Source organism: Ascaphus truei, chromosome 12 (assembly GCF_040206685.1).
Source record: "Ascaphus truei isolate aAscTru1 chromosome 12, aAscTru1.hap1, whole genome shotgun sequence".
Lineage (NCBI taxonomy): Eukaryota > Metazoa > Chordata > Amphibia > Anura > Ascaphidae > Ascaphus > Ascaphus truei.
The window spans coordinates 29,118,991-29,138,977 of NC_134494.1; the positions used below are offsets into that span (position 1 = coordinate 29,118,991).

The 19,987-nt window shown below is 45.3% G+C and overlaps 2 protein-coding genes across 3 annotated transcripts in view; one reads left to right on the plus strand and one right to left on the minus strand.

The window, feature by feature from the left end:
* The window catches only part of ZDHHC13 (zDHHC palmitoyltransferase 13), a 36,248-nt gene extending 32,616 nt beyond the window's left edge, over positions 1-3,632 (plus strand). The window contains exons 16-17 of the mRNA XM_075567174.1: positions 813-910; positions 1,661-3,632. Coding sequence (XP_075423289.1) covers positions 813-910; positions 1,661-1,799 — 237 coding nt within the window. The 3' untranslated portion in view covers positions 1,800-3,632. The remainder of the gene's footprint in view (positions 1-812; positions 911-1,660) is intronic.
* Positions 3,633-7,138: 3,506 nt separating this feature from the next.
* Positions 7,139-19,611, minus strand: CSRP3 (cysteine and glycine rich protein 3). 2 transcript variants are annotated; one of them, XM_075567175.1, is made up of 6 exons: positions 19,457-19,611; positions 16,454-16,591; positions 13,436-13,604; positions 11,856-11,988; positions 10,906-10,999; positions 7,139-7,299 (listed from the first exon to the last, which is right to left on the minus strand). In XM_075567175.1, the coding sequence occupies exons 2-6, from the start codon at positions 16,563-16,565 to the stop codon at positions 7,223-7,225; spliced, it is 585 nt and encodes a 194-aa protein (XP_075423290.1). In that variant the 5' UTR covers positions 16,566-16,591; positions 19,457-19,611; the 3' UTR covers positions 7,139-7,222. The 2 variants fall into 2 exon arrangements, with proteins under 2 accessions (XP_075423290.1, XP_075423291.1); XM_075567176.1 differs by lacking the exon at positions 19,457-19,611 and having other exon boundaries at positions 16,454-16,612.
* Between the last annotated feature and the right edge of the window lie 376 nt (positions 19,612-19,987).

A 19,987-nucleotide genomic window follows, 5' to 3' on the forward strand; every position in this document is an offset into this window, starting at 1 on the left:
GATAAGTGTCACACAGGTCCAGTATCAGCTGTGCTGGTAGTAGGTTATGCCTCCGCTGTGTTGAGCCTATAGATCAGACAGTCTGTGGAGCTTTTTTAAACGCTGCATGGTAAAACAGTATGACCGGTACCTCAAATGGGGGCAGCAAGCTTCCCAGCACACTTCCCGGCACTTAGAAGACACTCAATAGCTCGCAGTATATGGGGAATCCAGCAGAGACTCCGCACTGGACCTCTGTTCCTCCTGGCGCAGCACCAGTTACGTAGTGGCGTCACAGCGACCCAACGTTTCGTCACGTGGTGACTTCTTTAGTGGATGATTGGCTAGCACTATCCAGTGATTTAGATACACTCCGTTGCTAAGCAACCAGAGTAAACAATATGGAGCCTCGGCTACAATCAATGCGAGCTGATTTTGCTCAGTGACTTGAACCAATCCTGTTGCATATATGTCTCTCTGTCTCTCTCTCTGTCTCTCTCTCTGTCTCTCTCTCTGTCTCTCTGTCTGTCTCTCTGTCTGTCTCTCTGTCTGTCTCTCTGTCTGTCTCTCTGTCTGTCTCTGTCTCTATCTATCCCCCTTTTTATTTAATATCAGTAAGAAGTCCACAGCTTACTCCAAATTCCAGAATTAAATTTTCTGACACTGAATATCTTTCCTCATTTCATTGTTAATCTGTTTGTTTCTTGTATGAAAAATAATGCAACTGGCAAAGTTTGTGTGCAATGCTTTTATGCAAACCCAGCACTGTGTTCTGTAGTTGAAATCAAAATGTGTTTTTATTACCTTCTCTCTTCTCCCTCTACATTTTTTAGATTGCCTTTCTTGGCCTAACGTCTCAGGAAAGAATCACCCTCCAAATGCAAAACAGACATTCCAAGCGTCAAGTTTCACTCCGAAAAACACCTTTCAAGTAAGCAAATAGTTCTCCTGCTAGCAATTTTTTAGGCATTGCTAACGTGATGTGGTTAAAGGAGCAATTCTGCCTTGGGGCTTTTTGTTTTTCTTATCGGTGGGAAGCAGGGGGCTGGCTCCGAATACTGAGATATCCTCCCGGCAGCATGCCCGGCTGGGTGAACAATACAGAGGCTTAAATATCCCATGGGACGGGAGCCAATCGGAAGCTGCAACGTCATTCGTCACGGCTTCCTATTGGCTCGCGTGGCACAAAGGATGTAAACCTCCATGATGGAATACTGGCAGCACCTATAGGGGTATTTCTGGAAGCAGGGTGTCCCCGCACCGGAAAGTAAGACCTCTGGAGACCCCCTGCTTGTCTCCATAGGTGGATTCATTTTTTTCTAATGGAATGCTGCTTACGTACTCGCGCACACACACGGAGTTTGGTCCCATTTCGCTTTGTTGTCTCACATTTACTCCTGTTACCAGGCTGATACTTTTGCAGTTTTATCTTTACATAGGAAGCTATTATGGCTGAGATGTGTCCTAGCGATAAAGACATTGGCTTTGAAGTAGAATCATTCTCCTTTGGTATAAGAAACATTTACTTAACATCTTCACTGTCAGATAACCAGGAATATATGTTGCTCTGTAGGAGTCTCTGGCAGTAACGTGTGGGTTAAGGACGACCCTGTTTGCAAATTCCGATTGAATATCATATTCTTAGTAATAATTTTCCTCTTGTGTTTTTTTTTCCCCCCAGCCACGGTTGCTTTCAGAACCTTGCAGATTTCTTCCACTGTCGCTGTTTTGGGCTGTTCAAGGTCAATTCTGTTGACTGGACTAAGCAATACCAAATTGCATTTGATCCTTCCAAGATGAGAAACTTACGATCTGTTTAAAGGATACTAGTAGAGTGGAGAAGGATCTCTGCTTTTGTACAATACCATCATTACACTAAGTTTTTGGACTTACCTGCTGCTTGTTGACCGACGGCAATAATAAAGTTAAGAAAAACCAGATGGTAGTTTAATGCATGATTTTGTGTTTATCTGTTGAACATCACCAGCTGTGAGTGGTGGATATTCTACAGGTATTGATACAAATGAAGGCACACCTTGGTGTAGTAATATTGAGACCTGATGCTTCATAGTAGTCGCATGGTGCTCACACAAAACGCTGTAGGAATTGCAGAAAGAAGACCTGTGTGTGGCACAATCAGTCTTGCGAATATTAAATATGATCATTTTATTGAAGTACTCATACTGACGTTTCGTAAAACAAAATCATACCTTCATCAGGCCTTCGCCGTCCTGATGAAGGTGTCATTTTACACCGGAATGTTGGTTCAATAAAATGACCGGATTTAATATTCTTCAGACTAGGTGTGCCACACTTTTGTCTCCTTTCCAACAATACCCAGGGCCATCCTAATGTTCTTCTGGAAATCATGCATAACCGGTCACAAAAACTCGGGTAACAGTCATGGTTCGCATTGATGCTCCTGGATGGCTTTCCCAATACAACAATGTGTCCCGGCAGCTACTATAACTGTTCCTCTCTCTCAAAGTGAAAGCTCAGAAGTTCAGTGAGGACGGACCAGCCCATTAAGCAGCAGGAATCAATTTTGCGGTTGTTTGAAATTGCTGACATGTAATAGAAGACAATTGGGTTTTTTTTGTTTGTTTTTTAATTACCTACAAATAATGTCAAATGTACGCATTTTAAATCGGCCGATTGCAAATAGTTTGCTTAATGTGCACGAAAAGCTTTCTTCTTCAAAGCCGCATAGTCCATGATAGCACTGGGAGACTTACTCCAAAATCCTTGTGGCAGATCCTGCTCCCAATGCTTGTGTGCTGCAAATTGTGTACGTTTGCAGCAGAAGTACTATCCTTGCAATACCAGAGTTCAACATATTCAGTTAATAGATAATAGGATAAAAAAAAAAAAATCCTACTGTTTTTACAGTATTTGTATAGGTTTTGTAACTATCGAATATTTTTAGTAGGCATGCAACATTTGTTTTCCTATATTGTGCCTTAAAGCCATGCAGCAGCTCATTTTAGGCAAATTTCATATCTTTGCCCCCTTCCTTAAAAGACAATCATTAAGGTTTTTGTTTTTTTTACATTTGGGTATTTATTAAGATATATTCCGCTGACTTTTTCTGATTACAAATATATTTTTTTAGGAATCTTTAGAAGTATCCAATGTAGCATTCTCCTTGTATGTTACTTCCTGATCCTAGAGCATTGTCAGATTTGTACATCTATTCAAATATGTATTCCATGCCATCAAAATCTAGAGCAAGGAAAGAAGAGGATGCAACAAAACAGAAAGAGAAATAGAACTGTCTTTTTACATACAAAGCTCATCACTGAACAGATATAACACAGACTGGAAATTCCACAGGCTCCAGACCAACCAGAAATGTATAGCGCAGCACCTTGAGGTGCTGCAGAGCAATTCGATCATTGCTATCGAACTCCTATGTGTCCTATATTATGGTCATCACACTAGTACAGCAAATATTTGATTTTGTCTGAACACATACACCTGAGGTCTTTCCTTAGTCCGTCGTCAGACTCTTAACCTTCAGTGATTTGAGACATTTTGTTCAGAAGGGTTACAGTGAAACCTTTATTCTCTTGTGAAATTATTTCTGTTGTGTACTGTATAATATTTTCGATATGCGTTTTCACTGTTTAATAAATAGTCTCTCAGACTTTGAATTGTTGATTTTTTTTTTCTTTTCTTCTAACCAACACTAACATGGTTTTCACAGCTTGGTTACTTCAGTGTGTGACATATTACAGGAGTTATTCATAATTGGGGTCCTGTGTAGGTGTGTGCACTGCTGTGAGTAGGCTGTTAGACACCAATCTTATGGTTTCCGGAACCCCACTGTACAGAGACTTTTATTCAAGCCGCTACCCAGGGTTATTTTAAACCCCTAAAAGTAGGATTTCTGAAAAGTAAATCCAGTAGTCTGTCAATGCTAGAGGGACCAACAACACATTGCAGTGAAACGTTTGTCTTTACTGTCAGAGCGGCCTACAGCGCCATTGCCCAGCGAAACATTAAATGGCATCACAGTCTGTAGTAAATGTGGCTGCCTGACCCCATGTTGTCTCTTGGTTATCATCGCGTTCTCTGACCACCGGCAGCTGTGGGTTGTACAGTTTGCCCTGGAATGGGCTGCTTAATGCTGACTGCTGTTTCAAGGATGCAAGAGCAGATAAAGCGTCTTTGCCGAGATGCCCTATACACCGATGCAGGGTATTGCATTGAACGCCGGTTACCGCCGTTTGGCAATACAGTGCATCTGGTCTTAATGAATCTCTCCCATTGTGTTCAGAATAACAAGTGTCTAGTAGGGTCTGCTTTTGGAGTTGGGTGGTGTCCCATTCTTTTGAGTGTCTTGGTCCATCTAGCGTACTCATAACTACTGCACGGAAATTAGGGGTGGACTGTATCCTCAGGCATATATGTTAGCATGTATAATAATAATAGGGGTTGGGTACATTTCTTTCTTTCTTAGCCCTCTGTAAAAGTTTGGGCTAATCTTGGTACCAGGAGCTAGATGGGTAAGGAATACCACTCCTTGGAAATTGTGTTTATTTCTAGACTTTAATTTTTACTCTTAATACAACTTTTTACCATACACATCTGAAAGCACAGAGCTGGGTTATTCTTCTGGGACCCTTTTTACAACACCGGCCCCTCTGGGGAAGGTGGCTTACTCCATACACAGGTTCAACACACTTCAACAACCAGACCCTTCACAGTGAACACAAAAAGGGTAAAGGGTGCACCCAAATTAATAGTGAATTATAATATGTATAATCAATAAGTGAAAAAATGTAATTACATGTGGAAAATGTAATATCTAATACTAAAACAATTTATCCACAAAAGTGAATAAGATAGTGACTAATAATAATAATGCAGCTCTAAACCCTATTAATAACTGCTCCAAACGTTCTTCCAGATGAGAAAATCTAAGTTCGTCGAGCACAGGTGTCATAACCGGAAATAGATAAAAACACAATACAGTGCAATATATTGTTTGAAAGAGAAATAAGACACATTCACATTGCCCAAAAGTGGGAGAAGAAAAGCTCATTGCTACAAGGCACATGATGTGTTGAAATGGTAACCGCTAGCTCAGCTTGATACATCCGGCTCTTGGTAACCTTGTTGGTGGTGATGTATAGATATATTGAGGAATGATGCATGTATGCATCTCGGGGGGGGGGGGGGGAAGAGAGGTGCAGACGATACAGCAATAACGATGTACACCTACAGTGAAGGTGCGGCTCCATGAGTAAAGACACTGACTCTGATAACAACCACATGGAGTGTGAATCAGGTTCTGCTTCAATTCCTGGTGCAAGCTCATTGTAATCCTGGCAACTCACTTTATCTCTCTGGGCCTCGGGTACCAAAAAACAAGATTGTAAACTCATTTGTGCCGAGACTGTGCCTGTAACAATCCTATGTACACTATACTGTAATTGTGAAGCGCGTTGAGTCCCATTGGGAGAAAAGCGCTATATAAAATAAGTTATTATTCCAATACAAAATACACACATGGTCAGATTTAAACTCTTAAGTGTCCCTTCTACCTTACTTCTGTCTGTCACGGCCTCAGCGTCTCTCTGTCACTTGAGGTTTCAGAGGGGGATGTGTGATCTCATCCGGACTGCACTGGCTTCCTATTAAATCTTAACCTGGCTTCCTATTAAATCCCATATTTCTTACAAAATTCTCCTCTTTTTTTAATGCTATACACTCTTCTGCTCCTCCTTACATCTCAGCCCTAATTTCTTCTTAGGCGGAGATTATAATGGCTGCTGCAGGGCGTGCATGCGCGTGAATCCTGCACTGCATGCAGGCGACGGTGCGTGGCCCGTGACGTCACACGAGCGGTTCGCCATGATATTGGCTAAACCACCTCACGTGACCCTGTTGTCACGCGGCCATCGTACGGAGAGACAAATTCATTTGTCTCCTGAATTCTGCCGCTCTGTCGTGCCACCGCCTGGTCATGGTCACGCCCACTATGTGCACCTCGACAGAACACAGGTATTTGTTTGGCGGCATGCGCCGTCTCGGCCTTATACACCTGCTCGACTCTTGCATTCTGCTCAAGGATGATTTCTGCCTACCCCTTTTTGAATCTAAAGCCGTCTTCTGCCTAAAACCTCACTCACTGCCACAACCTCTGGAATGCCCCCCACCCCCTCAATATCCGACTGGCACCCTCTCCCTCCACCTTTAGGACCTTTCTTAAAACACACCTCATTAACGAAGCGTATGGTTAGCTCCGCTGGCTGATACTATACAGCTCATATGCACTGACCGCGGCCGCTTACCAGAACACCCTCCTACTGCCTCTGTAAGTTCTCCCTACTTACCACTTAGACTGTTATCTCTTTGGGGCAGGGACTCCTTTTCCTGATTTCATGGCTGAAGCGCTTATTCCCATTGTGTTATAATAATATATTATGTCACGTGTATTGTAAAGCGCTATGTACCTGGATTGCGCTATATAATTAAAGATATACATACATGTATCTATTTCCAGTTATGACACCAGCGCTCCCTGAACTTGGAACATTCCCTCACAGTCACGCGACTAATAGAGATTGTGTGACGTACAATAAAGGGACACGCATTTATTGTCATCCTGACATGAGTATTTAAAAAGTGAAACGGTAAAGTGAAGACACATTTGTATGGTGTGTGGTCAAGAAAAAAAACTTCACAGTCACAAAGGCGAGTTGCAACATATTGCTAAAGAATTCACATTATGCGGCTTTAGCACTGACCTCTTCTCCCCCAGGGAGGTTCACAGGCCATGTCTTTTTGTTACGCTACAGACCCCAAGACGGGTTCTCAACTCCAGTCCTCAAAACACCCCTGTCCCAAAAGGTCAGGTTTTCAGGATATCACCGCTACAGCACAGGTGGTTCAATCAGTGGCTCAATCGAAGGCTGGACCACTGATGAAGTCACCAGTGCTGAAGCAGGGACTGATAGAGTCACCTGTGCTGAAGCAGGAATATCCTGAAAACCTGACCTTTTGGGGGTCTTGAGGACTAGTTGATAACCCCTGCCCTAAGAGAATCAAGTTTGAAAATAACACAGGGACCGCATTCAATATTTCACGTTATCGCCTAAATATGATCTCGGGATATTGGAGCATTCAACAAGAAATGTACATTTGTTGGTACTTCCAGGTATAAATAAGGCTTTTAATTAACTTTACTAATACAACAAATGCATTTTTTTTGTATATATACGGGTGGCTTTGCCATTTATCCTTCTTTCTGTTCCACTTGTGTGAGGCCCCCGAATCCAATCCCTTTCGGGCCAAAGTTTTTTGCATAGCAAACTGGAAAAAAGAAAAGTGGGATATTAAGGTGATGTTAAGACATGAGCAAAATATTTTACCCGGGCTATAGCTTCTTATCCGCATAATGTGTCTCTCTCTATATATATATATACTAGCTGAGAGACCCGGCGTTGCCCGGGATGTAATTTTGGGGGGGCGTACGACAGGGTTGGGCTTCCCCCCCCCCCCCCTTGACAGCTAGGTGGGTGAGTGAGTTGACTGAGTGTGTGGGTGGGTGGGTGACACTTGAGTGGGTGGGTGGGTTGGTGACTGAGTGGGTCGGTGACTGGGTGGGTGACTTTGGGTCGGTTTGACTTTGGGTCGGTGGGTGGGTGACTTTGGGTCGGTGGGTGGGTGACTTTGGGTCGGTGACTGGGTGGGTGACTTTGGGTCGGTTTGACTTTGGGTCGGTGGGTGGGTGACTTTGGGTCGGTGGGTGGGTGACATTGGGTCGGTTTGACTTTGGGTCGGTGGGTGGGTGACTTTGGGTCGGTGGGTGGGTGTATGACTTTGGGTCGGTGGGTGGGTGGGTGACTTTGGGTCAGTTTGACTTTGGGTCGGTGGGTGGGTGACTTTGGGTGGGTGGGTGAGTTGGGTCGGTGGGTGGGTGACTTGGGTCGGTGGGTGGGTGACTTTGGGTCGGTGGGTGGGTGGGTGACTTTGGGTCGGTGGGTGGATGGGTGACTTTGGGTCGGTGGGTGGGTTGGTGACTGGGTGACTTTTTCAGGGTCGGTCTCTGGGTGGGTCAGTGACTGGGTTCGGTGACTGGGTGGGTCAGTGAGTGGGTAGGTGGGGTCGGTGAGTGGGTGGGTGGGGTCAGTGACTGGGTGGGGTCAGTGACTGGGTGGGTGGTTTTGGGTGAGACTGGGTGGGTGAGTGGGAGACTGAATGGGTGGGTGAGTGGGAGACTGAATGGGTGGGTGACTGGGAGACTGAATGGGTGAGTGAGTGGGAGACTGAATGGGTGGATGAGTGGGAAACTGAATGGGTGGGTGAGTGGGAAACTGAATGGGTGGGTGAGTGGGAAACTGAATGGGTGGGTGAGTGGGAAACTGAATGGGTGGGTGAGTGGGAAACTGAATGGGTGGGTGAGTGGGAAAGTGAATGGGTGGGTGAATGGGAAACTGAATGGGTGGGTGAGTGGGAGACTGGGTGGGTGAGTGGGAGACTGACTGGGTGGTAGACTGACTGGGTGGGAGACTGACTGGGTGGGAGACTGACTGGGTGGTAGACTGACTGGGTGGGAGACTGACTGGGTGGGTGACTGACTGGGTGGGTGAGTGGGAGACTGACTGGGTGGGTGAGTGGGAGACTGACTGGGTGGGTGAGTGGGAGACTGACTGGGTGGGTGAGTGGGAGACTGACTGGGTGGGTGAGTGGGAGACTGACTGAGTGGGTGAGTGGGAGACTGACTGGGTGGGTGAGTGGGTGACTGACTGGGTGGGTGAGTGGGAGACTGACTGGGTGGGTGAGTGGGTGACTGAATGGGTGGGTGAGTGGGTGACTGACTGACTGAATGGGTGGGTGACTGACTGAGTGGGTGGGTGACTGAGTGGGTGGATGACTGAGTGGGTGGGTGACTGAGTGGGTGGGTGACTGGGTGAAAGTGGGTGACTGGGTGAAAGTGACTGGGTGGTTGTGTGGGTGACTGGGTGGTTGTGTGGGTGACTGGGTGGGTGGGTGACTAAGTGAGTGGGTGGGTGACTGAGTGACTAAGTGAGTTTTTGGGTGACGAAGTGAGTGGGTGGGTGACTGAGTGGGTGGGTGACTGAGTGGGTGACTGGGTGGGTGTGTGGGTGACTGGGTGGGTGAGTGTGTGGGTGGGTGACTGGGTGACAGTGCGTGGGTGGGAGACGGTGGGTGACTTACCTTGACCCCGGGGGGCAAGAGTGGCAGGAGGCCCGGGCCGCGCTTCCCCTCCGTCTGGGAGCCGGCGCACGTGAGGGGGAGAGCAGGAGGCCCGGGCCGCGCTTCCCCTCTCCGGTAGCGGCGCACATGAGGGGGAGTCCCGGGCCGCGCTTCCCCTCTCCGGTAGCGGCGCACGTGAGGGGGAGTCCCGGGCCGCGCTTCCCCTCTCCGGTAGCGGCGCACGTGAGGGGGAGTCCCGGGTCGCGCTTCCCCTCTCCGGGAGCGGCGCACGTGAGGGGGAGAGCAGGAGACCCGGGCCGCGCTTCCCCTCTCCGGGAGCGGCGCACGTGAGGAGGAGAGCAGGAGGCCCGGGCCGCGCCGCGAGGGGGGAGGAGCCTGTAGTTTGCTGCTGAGCAGCAGGGCCGCGCTTCCTCCGCGGCGCACGGTGAGGGTGATGGTGCGGCTGGGGATGTTGCGGAGCGTGGGGATTTGGGTGAGGTGGGGAGGGGGGAGAGAGTGAGGGGCACCGGGAGAGGAGGGGGGGGGGGGTGTGGAAGGTGAGCTGCGGTCCAACTGACGGGGGAGAGAGTGTGTGTGTGTGTGTGTCTGTGTGTGTGTGTCTGTGTGTGTGTGTCTGTGTGTGTGTGTGTCTGTGTGTGTGTGTGTCTGTGTGTGTGTGTGTCCCCGTCCGTCCCCTTTGGCCCGTCACTCCGCCTCAGGCCAATGAGAGGTGTGCGGGGGCGGGCGGCCCAAGGGACCAATGAGATTTCCCCTAGGGACACCGGACATCCAGGCAGGCAAACATACAGTGCTTTCAATTATATATAGTAAGATATATATATAAAAATAGGCAAAAATTTCCGCCCCCATATGCATTTGCCGTGCTCTCGGCCTATCGGACCTAATAGGAAGTCACTTGCATGTGCCCTGCCGCCTCCTTGCTGCAGCGCTCCATCTCCTTTGGAACCCCAGCGTCAAATGGCACCACGGACGTCCCAACGTGACGTCACACGGCGTCTCATTGCCATGGCATTGTGACATTAAATGACGGCAAAATGCCACGTTACCATGGCAATGCGACGCCGTACGTCATCACGTTGACGTCCGGAATCATTTGACGCTGGGATTCTAAAGGATGTGTAGGGCGGTAGCAAGGACGCGGCAAGACACATGTAAGTGCCTATGTCTCCAATACATTAAAGAGTTTATTGTAGCCTGAAACGGAGCACTCCCTTGTCATGTTACGGTTTATTAAATGTAGATATGCCATCACTGCTCCCGTCCACTAAACCAGCATGGACAGGATTGACATGAGGAAAAGAGACACAACTTCAAAAGACGTGGACGTCGTCAGCTTCCCCCTCCTCCCACCTACCCCCTCCTCCCCCCTACCCTCTCCTCCCCATATGTCTGCTGTGTGGGGGTCTGTTTGCTGTGCAGCTGAATTCCTCAATCTCTCTTGGACATAACACCAGAGTCGTGCAAACATGGCAGCTTTGGTGGTAGCCAAAGGATGTCGACGTTTACTGCTCTGTTATTGGTCTTGGATTAAATATTTTATCCCCTGGTACTTTTTTTCCCGCTTACCCTTGTAGGTTGTAAGCTCTTTGGGGCAGGACCCTCCTTATCTACTGTAACAATGTATGTTAATGCTTGTTATTTAACTATTTTCGTCCTCCAGCCCTATTGTACTGCGCTACGGAATATGTTGACGCCTAATGAATGATGATAATAACGCTGCGTGGGTTGTGGTCAAACCTTTGCAGTAGATTTCTCCGTCCTTTTCTGTCACAGTAGTAGAATCAAGGCTTTTCCCACAAAAAGCGCAACGGAAGCAAGTTTTATGCCAAGGCTAAAGGAGAGAGAGAAAAAAGGTTAAAACAAGTTCAATCGTCTTTCAAAAAGAAGAGTGGCTCTAACAATCCTAATATCCCACAGCATTGTGTTATCCACAGCTGGCAACAGTAAGTGCCTATTAAAGTGGCTGCATCCTTTTTCTATCTGTCACACCAAACAAAAGGGTTTTGTGAGCAATTAGGGCAGACGATTATCTTCTGTACTTTAAGAATGACAACACTAGTATTGATCATCCGTTAAAAAAGAAACAATAACACCCCCATCTAGATCTAGAGTTGAGACGCCCACGATATAAAAATGGTTTACGATGATGTAAATCCCCCAAATGTTTTAACCAAATGTTGATTTGCAAACTGTAGATGTATCCCATTATTGTACTGTAATTTCTCATCACCTCCCCCTCCTCTTCATTATGTACCCCCCCCCCCCCCCCCATTTGGATAAAACAATAAAAAAAATCTAAGTAACAAACAAAGGAAACTATAGATAAAGCTTTTCTTTATGATGTTACAAGCATGTATAGCGTCAACCAGTAGTCTTTTAAAATCAGACATCAGACATTCTAATCACACCAGTTCAAAGCATAAGGTAATTCATTAGTTATCAAGTATAAAAAAATAAATGTTTTACGGATAGACCTTTTTGGCAATTTAATCAACATCATTTATTATTTCTGGTACAGTGATTTCTAATGACTTGATCGGCCATTCAACAGTAAAAATGTGGAGACCTAATAATACAACTTTTTTTTTTCTGCTTAATCACTTAATTACAGTAGCACATATGAAGAAGGAAGAGGTTATCCTCCCTGAGACTTATGCATGAGAAAAAATAGCTTGAATGTAACTTACCAGCCCTCCTCCCATCACTTTCTCTGCAGCGTACACAGATTTCCCACATCTTGGACATTTCTCTGTGGCTCCAAACTTTGGTGCAAACTTGGAGGTGTGTGTGGTTGTTGGAGAACTACGGGCAGGCTGTGGTCTGGTGGGAAAAAAAATATACACCATTTGTAAGTAGTCCTCCAAAGGAATCGCACCTCTGTCACAGCTATGGAGGAATTTATCAACGTTGTCAAAAAGGTAACCATCATTTGAATTTTGAATAGTGTAACACGACTGCATAGAGCAGGGCTATTTAAATGGCACATTGGGTTCCAGATGTGGACACCAAAGAAGACTTACTCCTCTTTCCTTCCCTGCTTTCAATATCAGCACTAGATTTGATGACGCGAGCCAGTCATTTTACAGAAAGTGGACTTCTAAGACTACATTTTTTTTAGAAAATATTTTACCAGGAAGTAATACATTGAGAGTTGTCTCTCATTTTCAAGTATGTCCTGGGCACAGAGTTATGATAACAGTACATGGTCACGTTATATGAACAGGGTTGTACATTCAATTTACAGACATTTCATGGACCGTTAGAGATAATATGATTATGGGCGTAAGTAACAGTCACAGACAAGGGATTAAAAGGTGAGAGTTGAGTTCTAGAAATTACTTAAACTGGAGTCAGTTTTGAGAGTCTCTGGTAGGTTGTTCCAGTCGTGAGGTGCACAGTAAGAGATGGAGGAGTGGGTGGCCTATAAAGTACACCCAGTTTGGCATAAGTTTTGGATGCCAGAGTATTAATGTGCAACCCAAATGGGAGTCAAGCCATATGCCCAGATATTTAAAACTAGTGACTGGGGCAAGAATGGTGTTAGAGTTGGTTCTGATCTGTAGCTCTGTCATTGGTAGCTTTAGAAATTCTGCCCTAGACCCATATACCATCGTTACCGTTTTGTTAGTGTTTACAGTTTATTTTTGGGATAACTAAGCATCCTTAATTAATGTATCTGAATATTGAAGTAGAGATGCAGAACTTGGAGCAATGAGATCTCCCTATTAATATTGGGATGAACCCAAGATTTTTCTAAAGATAATTATTAGGCTAGAGCCTACAATTATAGCATCACTTGATTGTAAGCTCTTCGGGGCAGGGATTTCCTTTCCCATGGTCTGATTTTTGCTGCACTTATTGTATTATTATAATTCCCTGTACTGTATTCTTTGTGAAGCGCTGAGTACACTTTTGGCGCTATATAAATAAAGACATACAATACAATACTTGCCATCTGTAAATGTCTTCCTCTTATCTGCCTGCACTACATTATTGAGCCTCTACAATCAGTGGTAAGACCAACGCTCCAGTCTAATAAAGAGTTTTATGTTGTTTTACACTATGATGCTTAATAGGAAGGACAATTACTGAGCTTGTGACCTGTAAGATGTTAGGGCCCTCATTGCCAAATCGCCTTGGGAACAAAACAACAACAAAAAGACTGTAACTCTTCAGGTTATGGGATCATTGCACATGTGACCCAGTATATGAGTGCATTCTGTAGTGGTGCTGCCCGTGTACATAGTACATGAGAAATAAGACTTACTGCTGCACTTCAATGCCAAAGCGTTCACTTGTGTCAGAGCTTAGAGCCCCAGCACCCTGCCCATAGCCATATCCTTTGGGGCCGTATTTCCTTCCATAGCAAGATTTGCAGTAGATTTCCGATTCATGAGCTGCTACAGTGGTGCTATCCAGGGCTTTTCTGCAGAGCACTGGAAAACAGAATGCAATCTATGAACTGGTGGTAGTGCATGCAAAAAACGGGGACACAGCAAGAGTGGAATACAGAAGGATTATGCCCCCCCGCCCCCAACAGGACAGGTTTTCAGGATATCCCAGTTTAAGCACAGGCTTGAGCCATCTGTGCTGAAGCACGGACTGATTGAGGTACCTGGGCTGAAGCAGGGACTGATTGAGCTACCTGTGCTGAAGCTGGGATATCCTGAAATCTTCGCCGATCGATCGGCAACTTCGCTAATTACTTATAATTGTGTAAATTATATTGCCGCACATATTAAAGGGGGGGGGGGGGAAGGGCAGCTTGGACTGCTGCTTCAAATGCTATTAAATTATTGTAATATACAGGAATGACACCAAGCTACAGTCTCCAGAGCTGGAAGCTGTTACTGCTTTGTCTGAACCAACATGAAAATTCCTTGCAGATGTTTGTAAAAAAAAAATAATTCTGTACATCCAAAAACCTGGGGTTTTTTTGGTCTACTGCGGCTGTCAGATAATTCGTGGGCAGGGAACGGGGGTGGGGGGGCGGGTGGAATTACTGCCACTAACAGCAGATAAAATACTCCTATTCTTAGAAACATCAGGACCATTTGCCACGACAGATGGAGCTAAAGCCCTTGAAGTGGTATTGTCAAAATATCTCTGAGACTTGTCATCTGACAGCAAGCGCTTCCAGGTCTGCATTAAGAAGCACGGGCGGCCAAATGTGTAACGCAGCTGCGTTTTAAAGAAGCTGGTAGCAATATAACCAACGCAATCTAATAATAATGCGAGTGTTCAAGGTGACACTGCTGTATCAACAAGTCCCTCATACTTGCCTTTAAGGCCACATTGTATATGCTGGCAACCTCGGCTGAAAATGTAAATGTTACAGTGTAACGCAGTGTTGTGTGTGACCATATATTTCCAGATACAACAACAGTATTTGTGTCTTTAAAGAACTAGGGCGTTATTGTTATCAATTGTTTTATGATGCTTCAACATATTCTGCAGTGCAGTACAATAAGGAGGGGAGACAATAAAGCATAGAATGACAACATTAACAAACACGGGTACTGTACTTAATGGAGTTTACGATCTAAAAGGGCGAGTGGAAAGAGGGGACTGTTGGATGAGGAGGTTGGCGTATCCCTAAAGGCTGGTCACCATGACGCAAGCAGGTGGGGTGTTCTTAACTCTGCAGCATACGATGGGTGTTATGGTGGAGGCAGGAGAGAGAGGATGGAGGACATTAGGAGGACCATACATAGGCTTCCTTAGCGACGTGAAGTTTCAGGTCACGTCTAAACGTGTTGGTGGAGAGCATGATGTTGGCGAGACGGGAATTCCATAGCGGCCCAGCAAAAGTCACAAAGATGGAAGTAGTCCGAGCAGAGAGGGCGTGCTGGGGAGTATTTGGAGATGGGGACTGAGATTTACAGAGGGGCTGCGTTGTGAAGAGCTTTATATGTGAGGATTAGAATCTTGAACTTTGATACTGGTCTCCAGTGTCGGGACTTCCACAGAGGGGAGGTAGAGGAGGAGAAGTGTGTGTGTGTGTGTTGTAAGTCTGGCAGCAGCATTTAGAATGAACTGCATGGGGTGGGGGGTGACGGGTCACATCGTAGAGAGCAAGACCAGATAGAAGGAGATTACAGTAGTCAAGGTGGATATTCTAAGGGGATGGATTAGGGTGGGAAAGGGGCGGATTCTGGCATTATTGCAGAGGTGGAATGGTCAGAATTTGTCGAGGGACCGTATTTGTGAAATAAAGGAGGAGGAGTCAACAGACATTGGGCTTGGGGTACTGAGAAGTTGGTGGAGCTGTTAGTGTTTGTTAAGAATTAGGCTGAGTCCCCGCTGGCGTTGACCGCGCTCATGCTTGAGAGTGGTGACATCACCAACTCTTCAAGCATGAGCATTATGCTGTCCTGCAAATTTTTTAGAGCAGGAGCGGGGGGCGTGGCTATGAAGGGAGGGGGCGTGTAATTGGCTGGATCGGGGCTGTGTGTGTGTCTGTTTGTATGTGTCTCTGTGTGTGTGCTTGTGTCTCCATTCTCTTCCTTCCCCCTTCCAAAAATGGCAATTAAAAACATTTGTGCAAGAAAAATAAAAAACCTCTCTCCGCTCCCTCCCTTCCACCTCTCTCTGTCACCCCTTTCTTCCACCTCTCTCCGTCCCCTTCCCTCTTCCCCCTCTCTCCGTCCGCCCCGCCCCCTCTTCCACCTTTCTTTGTTCTCCGCCCGCCCCCCCCCCCCTTCCACGTCTCTTCACTCAGCCTATTCTGCCTCTCTCTCCCCATTGGGCAGACCCTGCTCTCCGCTCCAAAGTCAAACTATTTTGTCTCGCCAAGCTTGGGAGAGCGTGCGTGCCCGCGCATGAGCACGCGCAGCGTGAGCGTGGATGAGAGGATTACCATTCACACAGGTAACCGCTCCAAGTGCCGTCAGCGCCAGCAGGGACACGGCCTTAGGGTGGTTAAATGCAAGCGGAGGGTGGGGAAATGAAAAGTTCTGTTTTGAGTTTGATAGCAAATACAAATCTCACTTGTGAGCTCATTCACATGCCTCAGGCAGGTCTGCAACCCTGCATTCCCCAGCATCTCTTAGCATACAGTGCTTCCACTGCAGCCAGGGATTCTGGGAAATCACACAGAAATCAGCACACAGTGTCACCTTTGCTTCAAATCAATTTTAACATGGGACCCCTCCATAAAGTTTACGATAGAGAGACTGCGAGTCAGACAGTCTTATGGGGAAGGGGAGAGATCTGGAGAGGACAGAGAGAACATTACTGGTTCTACTCTGCACCATTATATTATGCCAAGAGTAGACCTACTTACTGCAGATAAAGCAAGGCTTGTGGAAGCTCCTTCCATTGCATTGAATCTCCTCCGCGTGATACACCGTCCTGTCACAAGCAGCACACTTGGCTCCACCACCCAGGTTTGGCATGTTTCCGGACGGGAGAGTAGCTGAAACTAACACCAGGATCAAAGTAATGGCTAGAAGCTAACACAGAGAACATCATGTATGGGGAACTTCTGACGGGTGCTTATTCTGTCACAGCCAGACTGCTGTGCAATAAAATATCACAGCTGTTTGTCCACAGCAATGAAGAGTCAGATCACACGTGTATATGGCAAGGAAAGTGTAATATGTCCCTTTTGGTCTCTGATCCGTGGATGTTTTCAGGCTGCCCATTAAGACCTTCTACACTATAGATTGTATAGATCATCTCGTAGAAGCCTCATTAACCCCATGCACTGCCATTACTCTGCAATGCATTGCTGGCCCCTCTGGCAAAACAGGTGTTAAATAGGTATCCATGCAGATGGGCCTGTGGGGTATAAAAAGTGACCTTAGTGCTTTGTGAAATGTAGGCAGCAAAGCATTCAGGGCTCTACCAGACTTACGCCAATACAATCTTAGCAAATTCTGACAATCGAATGTACAACAGCGTACGGTATATGTTTAGCTTTTTGAGGTGGGTATTGCAGCCTACACAGAATTTACCTTTCTGCTGGGCCACAGCAATTCTTTATTCATTTATTAAATATCAATTGTTTGATCAGGACCAAGTTGCATGCACTTCTCCAAACCACATAAGCCATACCAAAGTCACACCATACAAAGTCATGTTAATGAGCAGCTCAGTGTGTAAAGACACTGACTCCGGGAATTGAACCAGGTTTCCCCTGATTCAAACTCTGTGTCTGCTCCTTATGACCTTGGGCAAGTCACTTTATCTCCTTGTGCCTCAGACACCGAAAACACAGGTTGTAAACTCATCAGGACAGGAGCTGTGTCTGTAATAATTCCTATGTGCTGCGTACCACGCACCATACTGTAATTGTGAAGCGCTTTGAGTCCCATTGGGAGAAAAGCGCTATACTTTATGAAATAAAGTTGTTATATTATTATGTACTTTGATAACTAGTAGATCTTAGTTGAAAACATGTTGGACGAGAATGAGACTCAGCTTCTGTTCTTTCTTGGTGTATCTGTTCTCTTGTTTCTAGGAAACCTGGAATGTCATCTTGTCAGCAGTGAATTCTTTTTCAGTCATGTTATCAGACTGTCCTTATCATTTGGCTTCCACACTCCATCTCCAACTGGGAAAAGAACGAGTCATTTCCCCAATATAGACCACTAGTTTTTTTACAACTAGACTGGCACAGCTTTGCTGACTGGAAAATGATTTCCTTCACAATAGGGCTACAAAATCATCCCAAGTTTAATGCAAACTAAATACAGTAGTGTGGATAACATTCCAATGTTTCAAGGTAATTTGCTCCATTGTTCGGGACAATTCAATATCCATCACCAATTGAAAAAGTCAGTGGAAAATGGTCGTACTGGATGCCAATGGTGTTGACATGTTACCCCCACCATTAGTATGCATTAAACTCATTGCAATTTTTTGATCATCTTATGTATGTTCCCCGGCTTTTGTTTATTTTGTACTTTTTTACTTATAAAGCTAACCGACTTACCTGAAGCCATCGTTTAGCCAAAATATAATAATAACTTTATTTCATGTAGCGCTTATGGCATTCTCCCAATGGGACTCAAAGCCCGTCACAATTACAGTATAGAGCGCGGTACTCAACACATAGGATTGTTACAGACACAGACCCTGCCAAGATGAGCTTACAATCTATGTTTTTGGTGCCTGAGGCACAGGGAGATAAAGTGACTTGCCCAAGGTCACAAGGTCACAAGGAGCTGACACCGTGAATGGAACCAGGTTCAAAGTGTACTCACTCAGCCACTCCTTCTCAATATGCCCAACAGCCATATAATCCATAACTGTGTATATGACAAGGTCATGGCTTTCAACCAAATTAGTAACTTTCGGTCCACATTTTATTTGTATTTGTTATGTTTCTCTCTTTTTTTTTTTACTGTAGAAATAAGAATGGAACAGCTTTCTTCAATGGCCACAGTGCCATTAAAAAGTAGCGATACCATGATGCAACGCAGGAAAGCGCAATTCTTTTGACATTTGCTGGCAAAAATCTTCTAAACTCAATTTTAAAACTTTAAAAAAGATATCATATGCTTTAAAAAAAAGTGTATGTTTGTACTGTAGAAAAAACAGGATATTCAGCGCTCGTGCTGTGTGATGGTGTGGATGATCCCTTTGCAGCATGTACATAAAGCGTCTCCCCAGAAACTCTCAAATCTAGGTGAACCCCCCTTAAAAAGGGGGGAGGGCACCCTGAAATACAAGATAATAAAAAATGCACAAATGCGCACCAGGGATTATGTTTGTACTGTATATAATATAATGTTGAGTTGTGGTAAGTGTTAGTACTGCGGAAATGTAGGTTGGTCACAAGATTCAACATTATTATTATTATTATTATTATTAATGGACCAATATGGAACTTCTTCATACTGTAGCAGCTTTCGCACAAGCTTTGAGACCCCAGAACTGCTTTCTCCAGATGTGCTGCCAGGTATCTATATGCACTATAACATTGCTAGGTTGTCACAGGCACAGTACATCTGAAGAAGAGAGTTGTGAAGTCTTGTATAACAGGATGACCAGCTTCCATATTGCCCAGTTGAAAGGTCTGTTAAACCAAAAGCAGTGCGTCCCATACTCTTATACCATCAACTGTAAGATTGTACATATAAAAACAAAATAAAGTCTTTTCTTTCGCCTTCTGTTGATGAATTGTCTTTTAAAACAATCCGCCCTACAAAATCAGGGTTTTCATTTCAACGGCAAAGGAAGATTGTAGAACCATTTCTAACGCAGGTTATTCTTATTTGAAACTCCAAATAATTATAATAGTATTATTTCCATCCCTTCCAAAGTAACCCCAGATACCTACCAGTTAAGTGGACTTGTCGTCTCGTACTAGGCTGGTGGAGTCAGTGTAAGGGCTGGAGGGATTTCCGAACCCTTTAAATTCCCCCAGAAAGAGCTTTCCCAGGGTGATGAGTGATGGGAGGGACATCTCTGAAATCAGGAGGCTGAAAATAGCTTCTGACCAAACCCTGGATTTCTTCCCTAATGCTCGGAGAGTGTCAGCTGGATAACAATGCAGTTCTGGAATTACACTTAGGATCAGAGGTTTCCAGACACTGGATCTGGTTTCACAGGCACATTTATTAATTAACCCCTTCACTACCGGAATTAATTTAAAAACATATTGCTGTATCTCTAGCACACTTGGGAAGATTATTAAGGAATTGGAGGGGGCGGGGGGTTGATGAAGCTGACAAATGTCATGCAATGCTGCCCTATGAACATTTCACTAAATATAAAAGGGATGACAGAGAAGGGAACGTTTTTGTAGAAGTGAGTAATACCGAAAAGATGCTCATGTGCTCGAAATGTCAGAATGGCATTAAATCCGCAA

What these genes read in the sequence shown, in the direction of transcription:
- CSRP3 (XM_075567175.1), bottom strand. Translation starts at nt 16,565, where the DNA reads ATGCCAAACCTGGGTGGTGGAGCCAAGTGTGCTGCTTGTGACAGGACG. An exon ending in AAGTGATGGGAGGAGGGCTG is followed by an intron (nt 11,000 to 11,855) that starts GTAAGTTACATT and finishes TCTCTCCTTTAG; the next exon opens with CCTTGGCATAAAACTTGCTT. An exon ending in CGGAGAAATCTACTGCAAAG is followed by an intron (nt 7,300 to 10,905) that starts GTTTGACCACAA and finishes TCTTTTTTCCAG; the next exon opens with TTTGCTATGCAAAAAACTTT.